Source organism: Rattus norvegicus, chromosome 1 (genome assembly GCF_036323735.1).
Source record: "Rattus norvegicus strain BN/NHsdMcwi chromosome 1, GRCr8, whole genome shotgun sequence".
NCBI classification, from domain to species: Eukaryota; Metazoa; Chordata; class Mammalia; order Rodentia; family Muridae; genus Rattus; species Rattus norvegicus.
In genome coordinates this window covers 152,811,630-152,835,578 of record NC_086019.1, presented here as the reverse complement: position 1 = coordinate 152,835,578, position 23,949 = coordinate 152,811,630, and the positions used below count along the sequence as shown (strand labels likewise).

At 43.7% G+C, this 23,949-nt stretch overlaps 1 protein-coding gene and 1 long non-coding RNA gene across 13 annotated transcripts in view; one reads left to right on the top strand and one right to left on the bottom strand.

Moving 5' to 3' along the window:
• The window catches only part of LOC103691188 (uncharacterized), a 108,264-nt gene extending 107,634 nt beyond the window's left edge, over positions 1-630 (bottom strand). For 5 of the 6 annotated variants that reach the window (XR_005499291.2, XR_005499292.2, XR_590378.4 and 2 more), the window contains exon 1: positions 492-628. This is a non-coding gene — a long non-coding RNA (uncharacterized LOC103691188). Of the gene's footprint in view, positions 1-491 lie in introns of all 6 variants that reach the window. The other variant, XR_005499294.2, reaches the window with a different exon arrangement.
• Prss23 (serine protease 23) lies at positions 574-20,278 on the top strand. Of its 7 annotated transcripts, none has more exons than XM_063262736.1 (3): positions 574-710; positions 10,696-10,796; positions 18,499-20,278. In XM_063262736.1, the coding sequence occupies exons 2-3, from the start codon at positions 10,781-10,783 to the stop codon at positions 19,659-19,661; spliced, it is 1,179 nt and encodes a 392-aa protein (XP_063118806.1). In that variant the 5' UTR covers positions 574-710; positions 10,696-10,780; the 3' UTR covers positions 19,662-20,278. The 7 variants fall into 7 exon arrangements, with proteins under 7 accessions (XP_063118806.1, XP_017444659.1, XP_038969013.1 ...); XM_017589170.3 differs by having other exon boundaries at positions 689-958; XM_039113085.2 differs by lacking the exon at positions 574-710 and adding an exon at positions 830-958 and having other exon boundaries at positions 18,502-20,278.
• Positions 20,279-23,949: the final 3,671 nt, after the last annotated feature.

Here is a 23,949-nt window from a genome sequence, read left to right as displayed (position 1 = left end):
TCCCTCTCTCTTCTCCTTCCATCCCTCTGCCCATCTCCCCCCTCTACCCTTCATTCTCCGTCAGAAAGGAGCAGGCCTCCCATGAATATCAACCAGCTCCAGTCTATCCAGTTGCAGTAAGATTACGCACCTCCCCTTTTATAAAGGCTAGAGGAAGCAACCTAGCATGGGGAAAGGGTCCCAAAGGCAGGCAACAGAGTCAGAGACTGCCCCCACTCCCACTGTTAGGAGTCCCACATGAAGACCAAGCTATACAACTGTACCACATGTACAGAGAACCTAGGTCAGTTCCACGCAGGCTCCCTGGTTGGCAGTTCGGTCTCTGTGACCGTCAGTCAGGTTACTTGATTCTGTGGGTTTCCTTGTGGTGTCCTTGGCTTGTCTGTCTCCTATAATCCTTCCTCCCCTAAGAACCTATTTTTATTATCAGCATAAACCACAAAACCCCAGCCGCCTGCTATCCGTCTCCAGCAGAGAAGCCTACTGCTCACCTGTAGAGGATACCTCACTCTGAGCACGCGCCGTTTTTCTAACAGAGGTCCAGCCAGTCATGAGAAAAGAAACAAAATACTTGATTATTGAAGGAAAGCAAGAGAACCCAGGATCCAGGCCACCAGGGAAGCACAAGGCTTGTACCCACAGTGACCATGGAGTTACGTGCTAACAGTTGTGGTTTACGTGGTGGTTTCCCGGCGGGCAAGGACAGTAATGTGAGTAACCACTTCCAGATCTCACTGATAAATGTCCCCACTAATTTTAGTATACTGGAAACCCGGATAAGAAAGTCACCCCTCCTTGAAGAAAGTTACTACCTGCAGCTGCTGGTGTCAGTACTAGAATCTTCTGACAGGGTGACCTTTAATGACTGCCTTATGAGAGGATTCTCAGAACTGACACCCTCCCGGAGCCCAGGGACAAAACTGCGGGTGTGCCCAGGCTGCCTGTCTGCCTTCCTATGGTAAGTTCCCGGCTCCCAGGAAGGAGCTTCCCCCTGAATCCGGGCAGCAGCCCCAGAAGGGCCTCTCGGCCGTTAGCCTGGAGAACAGCTCTTCCAGTGTTCTTCAGGGTTTTGACATGAAAATAACACTGCTGATTACTCCTGCAATTTTCCTAATCCAAGTGCCCAGGGCAACAGGAACCAGGTGCCGGCAGTTTGAAATAAAGCTACTTACTTCTCCCAGCAAGAAGGTACATTGCTTCTGGAGATAGCTACATCACTTCTGGGCATGTACCAGAAAGACTCAGAGATTCTAACAACGCATTTGTTACTTGTCTATTCACAATGACTAAGACATGGAACCAGCCCAGATCTCCATCAGCAGATAATGAAGTGATAATGAATCTGTGGTACATGTAAACGATGAAACTTTATATATCTGTGGAGAGAAAAATGAAATTATAAAAATTTCAGGACAGTGGATGGTTCTGGAAATGATTCTATTAAGAGAGGGGACCGAGACTCGAAAAGATAATGCATATTCTCTCTCTTATGTGGCTCCTAGGTTTTAACTTTTTTCATAGATGTATGGCATTATACATTATAGAGTATAAGCATATAAATAGGATGTATGGCATTATATATTATAGAGTATAAGCATATAAATAGGATTTATGGCATTATATATTATAGAGTATAAGCATATAAATAGGATGTATGGCATTATATATTATAGAGTATTGTTGTGGTTTGCCCTGAAGTTATCTATATTTTGATGCTAATTCCACTGCTCCAAGGACAGCTGCCTAGTCACGTACTCAGGAATCAGGTGACTTCACCAGAACCTTCTCCCCATTGAATTTGTAAAGTACACGTGAGGGGCAGGTACAGGATAGAAGGAGGCCTGTCATTGGAGGAGAAGGAAGGATAGGCGGGAGAGAAGTTTGAAGGAAGTGGAGGAGACTGGAGGAAAAAGGAAGAGATAGGAGAGAGGAGAGGGTGAGAAGCCATGGCAGGTGATGTTAAGATTCTGCTTTGTGTATTCACAAGTTGTTATTAATGTTCCTAAGAGATGGATGGTACCGGGCTTTGTATGTTTAAGTGGGCAATTATATCTTATCAATTGGATCTAAGATTATTGTGTTGTGTGTTCTTTTATGTGAGGGTTTGAGTGTAGGAAAGTGTGCGGCTGGGATGTGTTTCCGCCAAGATATCTAGCAGATACCTTAAGCACGTGGTGCAGACCTAGCGAGCCAAAGACAACTATATTTTTTTTATTTTTATATTTTTACAACAGAGTATAAGCATATAAATAGGATGTATGGCATTATATATTATATAAGCATCTAAATATAAATATGTTTGAGAGTAGTTGTGGTTATTGGCCCTAAAATTAGGAAAAGGACTGCAAAGGGGGTAAAATGAGGCTTTGAAGGACATGCTCAGTAAAGGAGAGCAGAAAGGCAGCTGAGGGGTAGGGCAGGGCAGAGGGTACTGATAAGAAGCAGGAGGAAGATCAAAAATCAACAGCAATCTTCAAAAAGGCTGCTGAGGAGACTGATGCCTTGTGTGCAAATAAATACAACGTTCAACCCAGGATCAAACAGTGGCGTTCACAGACTTGGCATGGAAGATGAAAAGTGTAAGTGATGTCCACCTCTTCCTGTCATGGCTCTGGGCACTCAGACAGAGCCATCTCCTCAGCAATCCTTACCTCTGCAGACACAAAAGGAAAACCCGGAGACCTTGGATTGTCTAAGAAGGGCAGGGACAGCCCCAAGTTCAGTTTGTTGCTGTCTACGCCAAGGTCAGATCGACTAAAGACTTCAGGCAAAACAGCTATAAATTCCCTGCTCCTTCTCTTTAAAATGTCTCCCTGTCCTTTGCTCTATGGCCTCCATCACCAGGGACACCAATCCTTTGTCTCTGTGCTGAGTATACAAGGGTGGACAGTATGACATGATGTCTCCCTCTGTTACCATTTAGATAATACTTATTCATAGAAGTTTTTGTAACAATAAGAATAATGAGTAGCTAAAATGGAGAATCGTTGCTCAATATGTTAACGTTTTTATGTGTTTGCTAATTTAGTCAATATAGCCCTATAAGGTAAGTACTGGTCATAACCTGGTTTGGCTCTTAATGTGATGGGTACTCAGATGGTGTCTGTCCTATGTATTATCCACTAGTCACTGTCCCTGGATCTATGCCTTAGAGGCAGTTGGCCTGACTGCGTTGCAAGCTTATGCTGGTAGATCCAGAATATGAGAGCTTCTTCTATGTCCATCCCTTCTTTCTTGGGAATCAGCAGCTACACCTTTTATGGACTTGGCAATAATTTCAGGCAGTCTTCCCTCTCTAGCAAGCATGCTCACCTGACATTTTGATCCTTCTCCCAACCCCCAGTCCGCTGGTGGCATAGCATTCTGGGTGACTCTTATTTTACTCCTCAGTCCTTTACCTCTACCAGATGGCACTTTGTTGGAGTCTCTTCATTTGAACCCATCTAGGATGAACCGTGTTGCTGCCAATTCCTGACTGCTATGCCAAATTAAAATAATGTGTGGCAGAGGAGATGCAAACCCATTACTTAACAGCAGGAAGATGGGAATGTAAACTGACAATAAGAGAAATTAAAAGGCCATGAGAAAGTTGTAGAAAAACACTACAGGAAGTCATAGACCGATAAGCAATGTTTTCTAGAGAATGGATACTGTGTCAGGCCTTCAAGAAGTCCTTAGAACATAGACGCAAGGATTTGGAATAGTGTTTCAAATACGAGCAGGAACAGTGGGACGAAAGTATTGGCCACATCTTAGAACAGAAGAGGCTCAGTCTTATAAGTAGAATACGTTTACAAGCGATGTTCCCCAAATTCCCTTCTTTAGAACCTTGTTGGCCTATAAAACACTACTATCACATTGAAAAACATTAAAAACTCTCCAATTAAGTAAGATTGAGTATTTATAATAAATGAACTGAACAAGATTAATTTACTCAGAATTTTTCAGGGCATTTAGGATGCTAATAAGCACATTGAATTAACCTTGACTTTCAAAGATAATCTGTTAATATCTACAAGAAATACAGGGGTGGTATTTAGAAAATACATATTTTCCAAGAAGATTCTATATGGGTAGAGCATTCCTGGTAGAGCAGTTCAGAACAGAATGGGGCACCCGAATTCTTAGCCTCCTTGGAAATACTCTCAAGAGCTCTTTGGAATGCTTCAAGTCATGGAGAAATGGCATTTAGAATGCAACCATGTAGAAAAGGAGGTTGAATTTATCACCTGGATGTGACTTGGAAGAAAACAGTGGTGATCAGAATTGAAACAGGTTTGGACTTATTTATATAGTGGACACTATTAGAACTCGGCAGTAAAACTTCACCTATCTTACATTCTGCTCATCATGGCTAGCCATTCAAATTCTTTTAGATCTAATACTTTTAGCTAATTAAAATGTTGTGTTTTAATTCATTTAATAACTGTTTATATACAGATTGATTGAGCCTTTACAAGGAGCTTTTGGCTCTGCTGTAGAGAAAGAGGCTCCAGGCTCCAGAGGACTACAAGATGGATTTCCTGCTCATGGGGTAATCCGAGCTACTTGAACTTCAACATGCAAATATACATGGCCAGAAAACACTATTTCCATATAGTTCCCTGAGAGCAAAGAATGATCTTAAACATTCAGCGCCTGAGGGTTTGGAAGCCTTCAGAGATGAGTCGATGTCTGAGCTTGAAGGATGAGTAGAATTTGCCAGACAGAAAAGCTGTCTCATGAAAGACACTGAATTCAAGCACCCAGACTCCATACTTAACCACATAAAAGCTTCTTGTAAGAGAGAAAAGAGACTCCAGTATTTGTGGATAAATATAACCAGAAATTGAAAACAAAATAATTTTCTAAATAAAGTTTTCTAATTTGAGAGAATTTATTGTAATGCAAAAAATCTTTGATTTCTCCTTTGTTCTTGATGATTCAACTCTTTATAGAGTTAGGGAACACCAGAGAAACCCAGTGTTAGCCTCTGGAGACTTTTCAAATTTGACCCAAGAAAATGAGAAACACACAGTCATTTTGAAATGTTTCTAATTTTTCAGTTTAGAAGAATGCCCACAGTATATAGGAACTTGCCAGTGCCGGAGTCTGTTTTCCTTCCTGGCGGCTGTAGCTCTCTCTGGTCTTCACAGAAGGGCAGAGTAAGGCTCTCCCCTACTGTGCAGTTTCTGTCACTGAGTCCCAAGAGTGTCATTGTGAAGATCTAATATTTAATATTAAGCTTATGTTACCTTTCTATTTTATATCTTTTCATATTTGGATCAGTGAGAGTGTGGCATTTATTTTTAAATGCTTATTACGCATAATCTCTAACAAAATTATGATTTTTTTTAAGTTTTAATGTATTTCCTTTGTTTGATTAGATGCTTGGAAGATTTCATATTTTTAGTGGTTCATCTTGTTAGTTTTTTTTTATTTAATTATGGAAACTGTTGCATTCCTTTTTTTAACAATGTAAGGTTTTAAATATGACATTTTAAGAAAAAAATAAACGTCTGCCCTTAAAACATTAATAAATTTAAGTATAAAGGCCTGTCAGTGGTTTAACAGGTATTTGTTGACTAAATAAATTGGTGATGTCTTAGAGAAGATTAAAGGAAGAGGCATGCATGGAAAACCTAAATCTGTAATTTTTCCTAAATTCAATACTCAAAGAGGCATTCTTACTTACAGACCACACCAATAAAAACATATGAGGACTAAGTAGCAACTTGAACTAAATTTTTCTTAGAATTTTTAGATTAAATAGGTAACGTTGATAGCATTTGATTCGTAAGCCAATAACTTTAAAGACTTTTAATGGGCACTCAGAATAGCAGTACTAATGACCATTATTAATGACCACAGCTGATGGAAATACAGAGCTTACGTAATGCTGAGCGCTGTATATTGATGGCATCCTTACCTCCCGGTTAGCCCCGAGAACAGAAAAAGGAAAAGGGAAGTACAGAGAGTCGCAACCTTCACTAACGTCACCCCACAAGCCAATGAATTCTGACTTGTCAGCCTGATGCTAGAGCCCCACACTCCTCTATGTAAATCCTGAGGGGGCCTAAAATTTTAAGAAATAAATGGCGTGCTCCCCGCCCCCAAATGTCACAGGCTCAGATTCTGAGAAAGCGTCACCAGGAGTTCTGATTGCAGATGAGCACGCAAGGACAGTGAGCAAGCAAAGTCCAGGCGAGGTGTTTTACTTGAGGGCACACCCCCTATGACTCACATAGGTCTCAACAGCCCCACCCCGCCCCATCTGCTACCTTATCTCTCATTCTAGCCTTCTCCTTACTCACTGTGTAGAGCTGACGACGCCCACTGACTGAGCAAACCACTAGCTCCCCATAACACTTTGCGAAGGTCACCGAAGAAGTAAGAAAGCACATGGAAATGATTATTTAAATTACGTTTAAACGTTGCATCAAAACACAAGTGTTGTCCATGTTTATCAGTAGTGTGTGCTATTTCCATATATACATATAGTGTTTTAGCCAGAAAATAGATCTCCTCTGAAGAGATCTGATTGATAACTTCCAAACTGACTAACTTGCTGAGGCTGTGTATGGCCTCATATAAAACAAGCCCTAAATTAAGTGTCACCATTTAGAGCTGGTGTTGGGTCCAGTTTCCTGTTGTCACTCGGTTCCGTTTCACCGACTGATGTGAGGCCATTTAATAAGTCTCTGGTCAGCACCTGCACAACTGGAAAAAGGTAAGGTGACAGTGAAAGTTGGGAGAACAGCTGCGGCTGACTCAGCTCCTTATTGGAAGCTCCTGGGGGCAGTAGGACTCTCAGCTAAGGTGTGAGGCAGGCCAGCAGGAGCCTCAGCTATGCCGTCTACTAGAGAAGAGCTCCGGATCCTAATGAACACGCTAACCTCAGTGTCCCGCCTGCAAAATGAAGAAAATCGTAGTCCCTTGTTGTAGATTGAATCTTTGAATTCTCAGTATAACTAGTGGGACCATTATGAGTTAGATACCTCATGAAGTAAATTAATGTTGTGGAGGGAATAGGATATTTATTGTGCGGTTGCACTTGATATGGAAGTGAGCCAGCCGTGTCTGTTCTTGTATCATGACATGATGCCCGGTGACCTATTTCATTAGCATAGACACTTCCACCTTACCTTTCTCAGCCGATAGACTCATGAGCCGATCAAGTTTCTGTTCATTACAAACTGTCCAGTGTGTGGTGCCCTTTTGCAGTATCATATGACAGACTCACATGTCTCTTCTTTTCTGTTTGTCTTGAAGATTGCATGCAATAAAATATACTCCACACCACCAAGCATAATGTGTGCATTTAAGGAAGGCACCCATAATCTTTACAGCTGAGTCCTACCTCTGCTCCCTCGATCCTTGTCCTCGTAGATGTCTCATTTAGACAGTGGAAATTCTCTTCTCATCCTATGGCTGTGTGGTTCTACAGACCCAGTAACATGATGTTTATTAAAACCTTGCCCAGAATCTAGGGATGTAGCACAATGGTAAAGCTTTAAGCCAATGTGAACAAACTGCTATATCCAATCTCCAGCAATTCAAAGTGAGAAAAGGCAATAAAATGACACTCCTGGGTCTTTACCCTTTGAGCTTCAATTCAAATCCCATAGCCTCAGGGAAGCCTTCAGACCTGGCATAGTAAGAAGCAATGGTTCTCTCTTGTTTTCTAGCTCATGTTTGGTCCTTGACCTAGACTGTATTTCCCTTTTCCTTGTGTCGGATTTTGTTCTGTGTCCATAGCTTTTAATGACCTGTCCCCAAAGGGTCAGGGGCATTTGCCCAGCCACAGAAATTTTAAACAGAGTGGGCAGACAGTAACCTTGCAGGCCTCACCCTGAGCGCACTTTTAACTCCTCAATTGCAGTGCACATAAAGGTTTGAAAAGACAGCGAGGGGGCTGGGGTCCTTTCCCCTGGGGGGAAGATGGACAAGTACAGAAAAAGAAAAAAGCAGACATCTATGAGCAGCATGAGAACACCTGCTGTTTACACAGAGCACGTCTCTCAAAGGTCAAAGTACGCTACACATCCATCATGTTGCTGTCCATATGGCCATCATATAGATGACTTAAGGGCCAAGTTATTTTTCTATAACAAACCTAGGAAACATCTAAAACCAGAGTCCTGTTTAAGCCCTGGACCCTCTGTATGCCCATCTGTGCTGAGAGCTCTTGTTTGTTAGCTGTTTGGGGAGAAGACAATAACACCTGGAACTGGCAGAGAGGGGGAAGTGATCTTAGGCCCTTCTGTGCCCCAGTTTTCCTTTATGATTGATGGGAGTAATATTTGTTCTTCATGGCTCAACTTTGAAAACTACAACTGTTAAGAAAAACAAGCAATAAATGTCAAAATGGGCCAGGGCCACGCTGTAAGAGAAGGCTTTAAAACACTGTCGTTTTGCAGAGTGGATTAACCACAGCTCATGTTTATTACTTGTTCCCTGCACAAAAAGAACTATTCTAAAGCACTTTCTGTGTACTTATCCATTCAACCTTTAAAACAACCCCAGCAGCCCTGGATGTGTAGAAGAGGCTACAAAGGCAGAGAAAGGTTAGGACAAAAGCCACAATGCTAGTAAGGAGCAGGTCCTGGCATGATACCCACACATAGCTGTGGCACCTTTTGACATAGAAACAGTAGCACTGACACTATGCCACATATACATAAGATAAGTAAAACTCCTTTATTGGGAGAACAGAGGAGTTGATCCACTCAACAGAGAATGCAACAAGTTTTTATTCACTTTGGGAAAGAATGGAGCTCACATTTAAAAATGGTGCATTAGTCAAAAGACCTTTTTTGTTTCTGTTTTTTTGTTTGTTTGTTTGTTTTTGTTGTTGTTGTTGTTGTTTTGGAAACAGGGTCTGTCTGTGGAGTCCTGGCTGTCTTGGAACCCACTTTATAGACCAGGCTGGCCTCAAACGCGGAGATCCTCCTGCCTCTGTTCTGGAGTGCTAAGATTAAAGGTATATGCCACCACCGCTGAGTTTAGAACTTAAAATGCTTAAGTCAAGAATGATGAGTCCGTGCTGTGGCTGGTGACATCTTCTTGCTCAAATGCTCTGCTTCCATGGATCTGAGCCTCATGATGACTGGACTAGAGGGCTTGAACATGTGAGAAAGTACAAGGGCAGAGGAAAAGAAACTCATACCAACTCCACAGGCAATAGGTCAAGATAACCCTGACTTATAATCTTAGACAAAATAATCCTCAACGCTCATTGTGTTTATATGTAGTGGTGAGAAGCCTACAAGTCAAAGATTGAGGACAGATATGATATAAAATGGAGGGACCAAGTCTTTCATTCCATCTCAGCCATCCATCAGTTTAGGCTTGGTAACTCCATGTTCCCATATGAATGCAGTCAATATTTTTGTTAGCCCACACATCAAAGGAGTTCCAGCGTTAAAGTTGATAGGCAGCTAACAAGATATCACATGGCTATGTGGCCTCTAAAGTGAGCAGCTATTAACTAAGAGCGAATAAAGCTGGAGGGTTTATCTGGGCTTTTCTTTGGTAATAATTCTCATGCCTTTGTCATTTCTATGGCCTCTTGAACTGCACTGGGTTTTAGTTGGTTTAGCCATAAAGAGTTCCAAGTCCATAAATTTAGCTCCATTGGGAACTATAAACCCTGGTAGACCCATAATTTAATTTGCTTTACTTGTATGATTTCAAAGAATCAGTATAAGCATATTCTGGATCATTGAGATAACCATCAGTATTACTTTTCTATTGCTGTGATAATACTGCAAAGGCCAAGGCAACTCAGAGAAGAGTTTATTTCAGCTTATGGTTGCAGAGGGTTAGAGTCCATGATGGCAAGGCAAGGCAAGCAGGGGGCCCAAGAGCTCATACCTTAGATCTCAAGCACAAAACAGAGACTGTGAACTGGGAATGGTGCCAGACTCTGAAACCTCAAAGCCCACCCCCAGTGACACACTTCCTGAGGCAAGGCCACACACCCCCAAGCCTACCTAAACACCACCGCCCAAGTATTTTAAATGCCAGAGACTATGGGAGACATCTTATTCAAACCACCACATGACTCCAAGAATTAATCTCGTTTTCTGTGCCTGTGTGTGCTTTTTGTACCCCTCATCCAGGGGGCACTTTCACTGTTAACAAGAAAGAAAGCTAGGGAATAGAAGAACAGAGGCGGGGGAAAGGAGTCCTTAAGGACATGGCACACCCCACAGGAGTGAAAACAATATGGAAAACTGAAGAGAACCCCTTCCTTCTGCAGTCAGCAGCCAAATGCTGTCAATAGTTGAGGAAGAAGTATTAAATTGTACTGTTGGAAGACGATTTTGTATTTGATCAGTTTTATTTTTGTTCTTGAGTTGTTCAAAGGTTTAAGTTTTTACCTAGCTTTATGTATATACTCACATTAATGGAGTGTTTAAAAAGAAAGTGTAAGCTAAGACTGGGGAGATTTAAGGTTTTGCCTTTACTGTGGTGGACAATACTAGCTTCCTTTATGTTTGAGAAACACTACTTAACAATGTGTTCAAGGCTTTCCAATTTAGGCAAGGCAAACACCAGCTCACTGAGCTTGTCATTAACATCCTGGTGTGGAATAGGATGTCAGGTCCTCCCTTTCTGAAGGCAGGCTTTGACAGGAAAGAGGAAGGCTACTCTGGGATTGACAGGAGAAAAAAAAATGATCTCTCTGCAAAATTTTGTCCTACCATTCAGGAGCTGTCTGACTGCTAGCAAGATTAGACCTCTCCAATCCTGCCGTCCTTAGGGAGAAATCCACAGCACCACTCCCTTCATCTTCATGACCTGCATGAAAGGTTGGTTCAGAGAAATGGATGTATTGGGAGAGACTACCAAGGCTCTAGCATTAGATATTTAAATAGTGAGGTCTGACATGGAGAAGACTCCCAGGTGTGTGGAAATCTTCAATGATTTAGGGAAGCGGGCACCATAGGCTAGGAGGTGGCTCCACCAGCTGGTGCCCTGCTGCCCCAATAAAGACTAGGCCAAGGAGTTGGGGATTTAGCTCAGAGGTAGAGCGCTTGCCTAGCAAGCGCAAGGCCCTGGGTTCGATCCCCAGCTCCGGAAAAGGAAAGGAAAGAAAAGAAAAGAAAAGAAAAGAAAAGAAAAGAAAAGAAAAGAAAAGAAAAGAAAAAAAAAAAAGACTAGGCCAGGGGCGAGCGTCACCAGCCAACCCCTGGGAAGCTGCCAAATCTGCAACCCCTTGCTGTGCTGGAGACCCAGGTTGCTAATGGCTGAACTTCAGGGCCTGCAGCCTTGGTAGTCTACCTCTGGATTACAAACTCCAGAAACCACTAGAGCCAGAACTGAGGTGGGAAGGAGCTCGCTCGGTCGTCACTATTTAAGGCACACAGATTGTGCACGGGTGAGGAGCTCACAAGTTTGAATTCAACTTCGCAAACCTGCCTAGGGGCGCTTCATGCACCCGGGATGCTGGAGGACTGGAAGGCTGGAAGGGACCGCTCATGCTGGAGCATTGCTTCAGCAGACTCCAGGCAATGAAGACCCATAGAACTCGGTGGTCGAGTTGTCGAGTTGTCGAGAGCCGGAGGGTGCAAGAGTCACTGGTAGGATCTGTCCATCGGACCCGGTACAGGGGCATCGAGTCGGGGGACCTGCTGGTGGTGAAGGGCTGCGGAGACCGACCTGCGCGGTGCCGGAGGGTCCAGGATCTCTGAATGGCAGGGTGAAGCTGGCTGGAGGCAGGCGGCGAGGGGAAGGGGAGGCGACGGCGGGCGGGCGGGCGGGCGGGCGGGCGGGCTGTGTTGCTCGCGGCCGGGGGCGGGGCGGGAGGGCCGGAGAGGCGAAGGGGAGGAGGATGAGGGGGGGCGGACCCGGCTCTGCGGGCGCTGCTGGACCGCTGGCTTGCACTCGGCGGGTCTGCGAAGCAGGCATGGGAGCCGCGCGCGTCCTCGGGGCGCCCACACCTGTCTGAGCGGCGCACGGCCGCGGCCCCGGCGGGCTGCTCCACGCGGGTGAGTGCTCTGTGGGGACCTGGAGTCTCCGGCTGGGTCCGAGGGACCCAGGAGTATGCTGGAGGGGGACAAAGGGTCGGGTGCGCGTGGGGTGGGGTGGCTACAGGCTGCGGGGGACACCGGAGAATTCGCTGTGGCCTCTACACAGACTCTGGGTTTGGGGCAAGAGTCTTCCCCGCGACTCCGGACACGCATTCTGTAGGGCATTTGGATTCACCCAGTGACTCTGGTAAAGTGGTTGGGGAAAGAAGGCTTTGAAAATGCTGTCTTGAATGCAGGGTGCTGTGTAGGGGTCAAGTGGAGCTGTGTCTGGCAAGCCTTTCCCAGGAGTGGTCCGAGTAGGCTCTCTCCCAGGAACACACACACTGTAACCTCTACCATTTGCTTTCCTTGAGTTTTGCACCTACTGTACCTGGCTCCATCACGCTCTGAGTATTAATTTTTAACCTGACACGTGATTATGAACACACCTTAACAAGCAAGAAAAAGTCAGCAAACACAGGTTAGGAACTGGCTCTGTGCTGGGCGACGACTTCGCGCAGCGTGCTAAACCTAGAAAATGCTGCCTGGGTTATCAACAGTTGTTGGAAGCAAATATTTCTTCAACCTGTAGCCATTTATCACAAATTGTTAACTCTGAAAGAAAAGATCCCCAGCACCCCCACCTCCCCGCGCCCCAGAGCTTTTAAGAGAGGAAGACTTGTTTATATGGAGCAATATCACCCCCTCCTGAAATGAGGCTGGCTCTCCCTCCCACCTCTCTCCAAGCATCTCTTGAGAAAAGGCTCGGATTAAAATCCCGTTTGTTTTACTGTCCAATGGGTGGCATCTATGACAATTTAGAAACAGCTCGTGGCCTGTGGAAAGCTCCAGATTATTCAGTATCCCGGTTAGAAATTGCTTCTCTCGGGTTTTGAAAGTGAACTTGAGGGATCCTAGCGAACTCCTTAGGGACAGATAGGCCAATACTAAAATTGCCTCATCAGTTCTGGGGGAAGTTTAATTTACGTTGAAATTAGCTTTTGCCAAATTCCCTATTGCAAATTAGTATCAGGATATTGTTAGACATTGGTTCAAGAGTATACTCAGGCGGGGAGAGCATTTAAAAGGACTATTAACTGTCCTTCTAGGAGTCTCTTAGGAGTGAGGTACAGTAGTGCATGCCTGTGAATCCCAACACTTGGAAGGCAGGGAGAGGCCAGTGAACTTGAGGCTAACCTAGGTTATACAGTGAACCTTCTTTAGAGTCTCTTAGAACTGGATTGGAGGTGGAATAAAAGGACTGAGGGTTCTACAGGAGGCAGTATATTCATTTCCTTCTGAGTGTTTGTGCCCATATGTACACCATAAACATATGAATAAACCCTCCACTTGTATTTTCCATTATTATAAACGGACAATAAGCAACTTGTTATGCTTTCTCTGAACTGGGAAGGAAGCAGTCTTCCAAGGTAATTAATATGGAACTCATTTCTGTCCCACTGATGTCTATGTAGGAAGACAGTGGATGTAAGTGTATTTTTGTGCCTGTAGCATACGTGCCAACGTGCCCATTAGTGTGTCTGAGAACATTGTTGCCCAGGTCTACAGTATTAAAAGTCTCAGGTTCTCCTGAGCATCCCTCCCATGGATGCTTTAGGAGCAAATGCACCAGGCACTATTCATGCATAATTCCAAATGGCTCCAGGGATTTCGTTTCTCATGGTCTCACCAAGGACAGCTTTATGCACTGTTTCTTGCTCTGCTGCTAAGTTGTCTTGGGATTACTTGGACGGCTCGTTTTGCCTAAAACCTGATAGAGAAGTTAAGCTCTGTGTGACCATGAGGTCGCGCTTGTGTTGCTGGGCTTCTGAAGTCCCCTCCAGTTTCCTTACAAGACCATCATTCTTAAGCTATCCTGTGATTAGGTCCTGTCTGGCTTTAATGGGTTATGTGACTCTGGAAAGTGAGAGCAAACCTGGCTTCAGTGTATTCACAGAGCTTTGTTCAGTTTTAGGCATTTGCTTTGGGAATTAGCAAAGCCTGATTGTTCAGTATCCCTGGCTACAGATTTCATGGGGGACCCTTTGTCACCTTTCCAACGGTGTCTAGAATGAGCACCTTCGTGTACTTTCTTACCTTTTCCTATGGTCACGGGAAACCATACCTTCTATAATAGAGAAGAGATTCTGAGAAATTAGGTGTTCCCTAATGCTTGCTTATAGGAATTAAATCATTCTCTCAAACATCCCCCCCCCTTTGAGGAGAACTGAGTTGTTGGCAGGTTTGAAGACTGTCCTGTAAAGAACCACAAAAGACAATCTCAGTACTCCAGTCCCTATGTCCTCAGTCCCTAGAAAGATCATTGTCATTGGCACATCTGGTAATGTGCAGATTCCCTCTACTGTAAAATTAGTATTGGTAAAGCCTAATGTTTTGCACACTAGATAGCCAGACAGTGGCTAATATTTGCAACCTGGGCAGGGAGTGTGTAGTTTCCCTGTGAGTCAGATGTCTAGAAAAGAAATGTAGTTTCTGTATTACTAAGCATGGTGAAGAAAAAATATAGCTGCTCACCTCGCTTTTTTATGTTGCTTTGCCATTAGGTAAAGTAATTCATAAACGTATTTAGTCGGAAAGTTTAGAAGATAATTAATATGTATGAGGAAACTATATCCTGCAAAAAGTTCATTCCTAGAAATGCAATGTGATAGAACTGATTTTTTTAATCCAGATTTAGCTATAAGGAAGATAACGTTTGGAAATCCTCGTTCCTTTAAAAAGATGTTGGTTTTCCCAACAGCTCTACAGGAACACGACGATCCACTTTTAAACATTAGAGGATTTAAAGTTAAGTAGGACATGTATCACGTTTCTATCTAAGAGATTAAAATTGTGTACGTTACATCTGTTTACGTCCCTGACTGTCTCTGTATAAATCACTTTAAATAGAACGACAGAGCAAATTACTTTGGGTGCTTATAACTTTAATAGCCAGATGCCAGTTTAAGACCACACGAGGACTTCACATTTACATCTCAATTGCTCACCAATATCCCCAGTCAATTTGGAAAAATGATCTGTGCTAGTTGCTTGAAGTCTATATCCCTTTCTATGTTTGGATTAAAGTTTTACCTTTCAGAGGCTCATAGAAACCTTAAGGGAAACATAGAATGAAAATTGTCTTGTCACATCAATGAATACAGCTCAACACCACTGGAAACGTCTAAGCCTTGTTTCCTACTAAGAGAAAATAGTGCTTCCAAAGTACCCACAGAATTGATCTTATACAAAGAAAGCTGTGCTTTTCCGTAAGTGGACAGCAGCCTTTCCCACAGATAGCCAACTTCTCCCTGACTGCTGGCTACGTGCTCAGAACCTCAGTTGTTAGCAATCTGGATTGGGAATAGCTTATCATTTAGTGGGCCCTTTAGCATTCTTTCATTTGTAAGTGATCTCCAAAGTTCTTGGCATGTAGTCATCTACCATTTTGCCAAGGAGTAAATTTGACCATCTATACTGAGAGGCTATCAGGACAAGAGCCAAGCTGACTGACTACCCCGCACCCACAACCCGAGAAAAACTGGGTACCCATCCATGCAGTACCGCTCACTTGACTGGTTTCTAAAGACGTTACTTCTTTTTAAAACACAGACTAAGGGGAGATGGCATGTTGGCACTTGTGAAATGGGGTGTACTTTGGGACCTTAGAAAGTATTCTTTAAATAAATAGGGATTTGCTGTGCAGGCAAAGCATTCGGAGGGAGGGTTTAATTTTGCCTGAGAGGAGGATTAGTTCATTAAAGCAAAGTTCCTAGTTGTATTTTTAAAAATAGGTTTGCAGTGGTTTCAGAGTTTTCCTGACATTCTCTTTCCTGACACCCTTGTCATCAAACTGTTTAATTTTAAATAGATGGATAAAGCTATGGACAGCTAGCAGTACAAGTTTGGCCCAGTTGATAACTCAGACTCTATCCGATTATGAATTTGTTTCAGACTTGGAATTCATAGTTTCATGTTCTGATATTAGCATATCTTAACATTCGTGCTTTTTTTGTCTACTGTGAGTATTATATGTCTTATGATAAGTGTAGCATAGTCCTGTCGAATGTCCTACTCTCCCACGCACAGGTTTTAAAAACAGGGACACTTGACAGTTTGGGCCTCTGGATGCTATGGCTCCTTAGGACAAGTGCCTTGACGTAACAGAATTAACCTTTTCCACACTGGTCAAACAAAAATGGCATAGTTATGTCGCCGTCTTAGAGAGAGACACCTGACTTCTTTAGTAGATCCCATTTGACAGGGATTCTGGTGCGAGTGGAGTGGATAGTCAAACAGGAATTACCACAGAGCAAAGGCTGTTCACACCAGAGATGAGCTTACAGTAACTGGTATAGTCAGGCTGAGACCATGCTCCACAGATCTCCCAAAGTGTTCTCATCACTGCATGGCTTAACTCTCCATCACAGGCTGGACTCCGTTAGCACCAGCATAGCTCCCCTGGTCACTTCGAAACATTAGTCCTAATGTTATTGTCCCCAACAATCACATATGAATATGCATGTGCACATATCCATTTACTCCATGATTTCACAGATGCAATAAAACAGCCTCACAGGTTTCCACTCACAAGTATCCAAGTACTCCCCCAATACCCAAGATCTTTCCTATTTAGAAAGATGGAGAGAAGTAGAATTTTGAGGATTTAGGAAATACTGCGGAAATGAATTTTTTTAAGGTTCTCATTCCTTCATTTCTCTATTCCTATTGTGCTTAGCAGAAGTAGAGTTCAAGGCAATGGGGCAAAAGAGAGAGAAGAGGGGACGGAACCCACAGTTTAGTGTGTGGATATTAGGCAGTGTGGCTTGGCTTACTCAGTCAGATCAATAGTTTTCTGCCTTATGTAAAGCAAGCACCCAGAAGTTGCCAGTGTATCTGTACCTTACAAGAGGAAGGGAGTGAAAATAAGGAAACCACTGTTTCCTCTTGTTCAGGCTTTGTTCCCTTAGCTGGACTGGAAATACCCCTCCCCTTCCACTCTGGGATGCCTGATTGTGAATGAATTACCCTACCCACTGAGTCAGCTGAACCAGAAGATTTGGAGCCCGTCAGAGCCCACTGATGCTTAAGCAACGACGAAAGCACTTCCAACCCTCTTTGTAATTACTTTTCTCCAGGGATGATTGATCATGGCTTTAAATACATCTTTCAGGATACGATTTGTACTCTTGCATTTAGTACACGCAGTGCTCCACAGCGAGGCTGTTACCTGCCGCCTCTGCCTTCTCTGCCCACCCCTGCAGAGCAGAATGTAATTCCTGAGCTGACTCACACTGTGACCCAGCCCCATGGTCTTGCCGGTTGTTCTTTCTAAGTGTCCCCTTCTCTGTCTTCTAATGTATCTAATGCCCTTCCGACCTCACACCTCCACCCACTGGAACACCTCTCCTGCTCCTCTTACTTTCTGCATCTAACTTTGTACCCTTTGTCTGAAGCACCACATCATCTATGCATATCTGTCACTGGAAGTCACCATGCATCATTCCAAGAAATATATTTCCTGAATTGCAATATTAATTTATCATCCCAGCAGCTTAAGCATCCATCCCAAGACTCTTTCAAATGTTAGCATAGGTCCACGGTGAAGGCTTTAGACAAGCTAGAGACACAGATTCAGACACCCGAATAAATAACCAACAGTAATAGAGTTATTAGTGTTAAAAGCTTCATATCTTTGACAATGATCCCTTTATTTTGCAGCATAATTCAAATGTCTACAGTTATTCATATGCAAGTGCAAAGATGGTTATTCACGACCCGACAGCTCTTTCAGCCATGCTCTAAAATGTAAAACTTGACTGCATCAGGGTGAAATGCACCCATGTTACTGAAAGTTGGATCAAAGGCAATGCCTAACATATTTTTTCCCAATTCAAAGCAAAATTCTGCAAAATTCTCCTGTCATTTTCCAAATACATGCATGCATTATGTAGGAATGATAAGATTTCCAGTATGACTCCACCCCTCTCAAATGCCTTTGCGCCCAGTAAAGTGTCTGATTCACTTTTACTATCTAAATGAGCATGTTGCCCAGAAAGTTATGTAAGAAGTTATTGAAATAGAATAACATAAGAAAGAAGGAAAAGGTCCAGGGGTGGGTGGGTGGCTAGAAAGGAGAGGACAAGGTATATATAATCAGGTAAAAAGAATGTTCAAAATCTCACGAAAATGAGAGCTTGCCACATGTTCACAAAATAGTGGTAACTTTTCTAGATATGGCCCTGTAATATCACATGGTCTTTATTTCTTAAACATGGGGAGGGGAGCAGCTTCATTTGAGGCTGAGGTGTGGGAATGATCCCAAGGTCAAGCAAGTCCTTGCATGTAAGTGAGACCACTACCTGAGGAATTCTCTCTCTGGGAACCTGAGGAGTGTTCCCAGTCTTAGAAACATGACCAGCACCCTGCAGTGCACTGCCAGGCTGCAGTAAATGAACCATATAGCTTCTGTCCTCCTGACTTTTTGTCTTTATTTCTACAGTAGCACTCAGCATGGCTGGAATCCCAGGACTCCTCATCCTTCTCCTTGTCCTGCTCTGTGTGTTCATGCAGGTGAGTCCCTACAACGTTCCGTGGAAACCAACATGGCCGGCTTACCGCCTCCCTATAGTCTTGCCTCAGTCTACCCTCAAGTTAGCCAAACCAGACTTCGATGCCAAAGCAAAATTGGAGGTGTCCTCCTCATGTGGACCCCAGTGTCACAAGGGAACACCGCTGCCCACCTACGAAGAGGCCAAGCAGTACCTTTCCTATGAAACCCTTTATGCCAACGGCAGCCGCACAGAGACTCAGGTGGGCATCTACATCCTCAGCAACGGTGAAGGCAGGGCACGCAGCAGAGACTCGGAGGCCGCAGGGAAATCTCGCAGGAAGAGGCAGATTTATGGCTATGATGGCAGATTTAGCATTTTCGGGAAGGACTTCCTGCTCAACTATCCCTTCTCAACATCGGTGAAGTTGTCTACTGGCTGCACCGGCACCCTGGTGGCAGAGAAGCACGTCCTCACTGCTGCCCACTGCATACACGATGGCAAAACCTATGTGAAAGGAACACAGAAACTCCGAGTGGGCTTCCTGAAGCCCAAGTATAAAGATGGTGCCGGAGGGGACAACAGTTCAAGCTCAGCTCTGGTAGAGAAGATGAAATTTCAGTGGATCCGTGTGAAACGCACCCATGTGCCCAAGGGGTGGATCAAGGGCAATGCCAACGACATTGGCATGGATTATGACTACGCCCTTCTGGAACTCAAGAAACCCCACAAAAGAAAGTTCATGAAGATTGGTGTGAGTCCTCCAGCGAAGCAGCTCCCGGGGGGCAGGATCCACTTCTCAGGCTACGACAATGACCGGCCCGGCAATTTGGTGTACCGCTTCTGTGATGTCAAAGATGAGACATACGACCTTCTTTATCAGCAGTGTGATGCCCAGCCCGGGGCCAGTGGTTCAGGGGTCTATGTGAGGATGTGGAAGAGACCACAGCAGAAATGGGAAAGGAAAATTATCGGCATCTTTTCAGGGCACCAGTGGGTGGACATGAATGGCTCTCCGCAGGATTTCAACGTGGCAGTTAGAATCACACCTCTTAAATATGCCCAGATTTGCTATTGGATTAAAGGAAACTACCTGGATTGCAGGGAGGGGTGACATGCGTCTTCTTGCCAGCACCGATGGTCGTTTTGCACTCATTGTAGGAGAGAGGCCAGCTTTATATCATTGACTCTTGTGGTGTGTGTCACATAGTATCTTTTACCTAATATTCTTCAAATAGCAAAACTATTGGTTCTATTATTTGAAAATTGTTGTGTGCGTTATAGCATTTAAGCAGTCTGAAAGCATACTTTTTACATAGAGACTTTAAAATATTGATGTTCGGGTTAATAGGGGATATTTGGCAAGTAAATTAAACTTTCAGCTTTTGGAGAGCTCTGATTTTTGCCTTATCCAAACATGCTTCAGAGGTTTATATCAAATATGTGACATACCGGGAATATGGATTCTTATGTTTGTATATGTATATGTCTTCTGAGAGTCATACATATATTGATATTTTTTTAATGTGTGGTTATAGTGTTTCCAAATGACAATAGCAAAGCTTGCAATGGGCAATCATAATGTTTCCGATTCAAACATTTACATAGTAGTCCTTGAAGAGAAACAGTAATTTATTGGCTCTATTGATACACATGTAAAGCTGTATCTTACAGTGCAGAGAATTCCCAGGCTGCTTTTAGTTTTGAAAATAAAACTCTGTCTTCTAAAAACTTCTGGTCTGCTTTGTGGGAAGTCTGTATACAGCTCTGCAAACCTTGCTGTCACACCAGGGTAGGCAAAATCATTTATTCCCATCCCTCCTCTTGGCCAGATTTTCTTCGCATAGCTGAAGCTAACAGTTTCTCGAAAGACAACAAGAGGAGTCTAATTAGAACAGGCTGCAACGCTTCCCAGCTAGCGGCTGTGGCTACAATAAAAACAGTTCTTGGATTTTCTCCCCTCAGTGAGGCGCATCACACTGTTTATCATTTGGGTGAGTAATTTAAAGTGAATTAAATTCCAGAGAACAAGGGACTCATTGCTCCATAGATGTCACAGCAGAATAACCACTTGTTTGAAGCCTAGCATGATCACACAGCCTAATCCAGAATTATTCCGCTCAGTTTTTCAACGTTTCCAGAGAGCTGTATATTTGTTCCATTTGTAAACTTTCTCACTCACTGTACTTATTTTATAGTTTTAAAAAATGTTTGGCAGTTGCTTGAAGGAAATCCAACATAGCTTTATTTTCCCAGTTCAAGCAGGGGGGGGGATCTCTTGCTGGAATGGTCTAGGCTATAGGCACATATAACCAGACACAGCAGTCAGAAAAACAATTGAAGATGGTGGGTGGGATGGAGCAGAGGGCAAGGGTATTTGCTGTCAAACCTGACAGCCTGAGTTCAATTCCTGGGAGCCACACGTGGAAGGGAACTGACTCCCACAAGCTGACTTCTGACCTTCACAGACGCACAGTGGCACACCAGCACATTTCCCCATAAATAAACAGATGAAATTTAAAAATCAGAGGGCCGAGGGATGACCAAGTAGTTAGGAATGTTTGCTGAGAAAGCATGTGGACTGAGATTCAATTCCCCAGCACTCCATAAAAAAATGGAATATAGATACATACCATGTAATCCCAGCACTATCAAGGACAAAGATAGAAGGATGGATGGTCCTTGCTGGCTTCTGGCCCAGCTCCATGTTCAGAAAGAGATTTTGCTACAGAGGAATAAGGCAGAGAATGATAGAGCAAAACATGGGATGTCCTACTCTGGCAACACACACACACAAACACACACACACACACACACACACACACACACACCCCCCATAAAATAATTCAGACAATGGGGGAGAATGAAAAAAACTAATGAGAATCATGTATTCTAGTAAATGTATGAACAGAATCATACCATAAAAAAGGAATTGCTGACTTATTTTGTAGTTTCATTTTGTGACTCTTAACCTAATTTTATCAGTCAGGAGACAAACAATATGAGGTAGATGTTAGATGTTGCATGCTGGGTAATTTTCGCTTACATTGTGGCTCTGAGGACATTCAAATATAACACTGTCAGTTAAACGTTCTCCTGGTGGCTTGTGTTTCTTGAGCTTTATGAAGGACAAGGTAAGGCCCTCAAGACTGTGCTGCAGCTGTTCTTCTTATCACGCAGATGTAGAAGGCACAGTGAAGGGACTCAGCAGTGCTGGGGGAATCAGTTCAGTTGGTACATAGCTTTGCAATCTAGCAGAAATCTCATCCAACGTGAGGAGGAAGGGGTGTGTCCGGTACTGTGTCTGGTACTTAGAAGTTGTGTTTGTTTTTGCATGTACATGCAAGAGGTGCAGTGTGTGTGGGTGGGTGGGTGGGATTTTGGAAATAGATAATCCTTTTTTGAATCTCCTTGATGTTTAGATTTGGGTTTTTTTTTTTAAAAAGAGTGGCACAAATCAAAATAACATCAGTTCTTGCCTTATAAGTGCAATATATTTGAGAATAGCAGCCATAGGCATGGGATGGTAAAAGAAAATGGTGAACTATTTCAATATGTCCACCTTTCCATTGGTGATAAACTGTGCTGTTAAAGTGTCGCAGCAGAGCTAGGGAGATGGTTCAATGTACTATGTACCTTTTCTGCAAGTGTAAAGACCGGAGTTCAGATCCCCAGGACCCACAAAAGAGCTGGGAAGCCTACAAAGCCAGACCTAGGAAACCAGAGAGGGTAGCTCCCGGGAGCAGGCTAGCTAGACTCTCCAGAATCAAAAAACTCCACATCCAGCACAGATCTTATGTCAACAAATACAGTATGGAGCATGGAGGAAGATATCTGACTCTGATTTTTACCTATCTATGCACATGCACTGGCACCTACACATGCAAACACATGCACACACATGCAACCACACACACCATGCACATACACAACAAACGAAGAAAGTGCCCTGGCAATAGAAAGAATGACTTCGTGGTAGCAGGGCAATGAACATTATACCTGTGTTAGCTGTGTACACTGTAACAGTGTATTTCTCCCAAGGCTAGTAGAACCATGGTCCTTAAACCATGTCCCTTAAGTACATGTCATTCCAAGTTTTCTGCCAGAACTGAAAAAGGGTACTGTCATCAAGTGGGAGGAAGATACCACTTAGTTCCCCATCGTCTGTACACTAAGAACTATAGAAATCTATTATAGGAAAGAGACCTGTGACTATTTTTAAATCTGCATTTCAGCAAACATGCTTGGTCACAGAACCTTTGCTTTCTCCCTTACGGCTTCCAACAAGTTTGCCCTTGCAATATATGTTAAGCGTTGTTGTACAAATGTCTTAGTCAAGGAGACAGAGTAGAAAATGCAATGAGCTATGGATTGGGTTGGGTATCCGTGCCTTTGGGGCTTACTTAGACCTTGTCAGTAGGATTTGGAGATGTCCAGAGCATAAAACGGAAGAATAAATCTGAAAACCATTTGTCTGTGAGGATCAGAAGGCTGTGACAGAATTTAGGACATACTTGTCAGCATGATCACAAACTTTGGGAGGAAACTAGTGTAAGAAGCTGCAGAAACAGCACGTGGAAGAGACAAAATGTGAAGCTAAGTGTCAGAGCTGTGCATGAACTCCTGCCGGACCTGTTTGGGATGAGAAATGGGTGAGGGTGTTGAGACCACGCTCCTATTTCCCTGTTCTTTTTGGCACTTAGACTGTCTGCTCGATGGAAAAAGTTCCAAGGACACCTGAGCCCCATAGTTCCATGGTTATGAGCTTTCTAACCCAGAACGTGTGAGGATGATGGGGTCACTGGCTGACTTGGTAATCTATCACCCATCAACTGGAAACTAATGGTGCATACAGGCATGCAGAGGAGTTCAGACTGCTCTCCTCAGCACCTCCTCATCCAGGGCTAGTGAGGGCCCTGGGCCAAGGATGCCAACAGACAATCCCTGCACAAGATTGGATTCTTCATTGTCCTGGCATATGCTACTGCTCACATTTGCTCCTTTCCTTCATTCTTGTCATGAACCACTTCAGTGGTGCTTTGAAGTGGTCTCTGTCACAGTGTGGATGTTCATAAGGTATTCCTTTCTTTGTCATCCAGAACGAGGCTGACTGAAAGACAAAAATGACGCTGAGTCACATTTCACGTACCCTAGGCAAACTAGCACGTTTAGTCATGGTTCTAGTTTAATTCTGGCGCCGAAACACTTTATCCCACCGCGGTTTAGGGGAAGGAAGGATTTATTAGGCTTACAGACCAAAGTCCAAGTCTATCACTGAGGGATGTCAGGGCAGAAACTCGAGGCAGGAACCTGAAGGCAGGACTGGTTGCCGTTCCACAAAGCACTACCACCAACAGGGAACGAGTGGAGAGCCAAGAAGTTGCAGCACAAAACACAGAGAA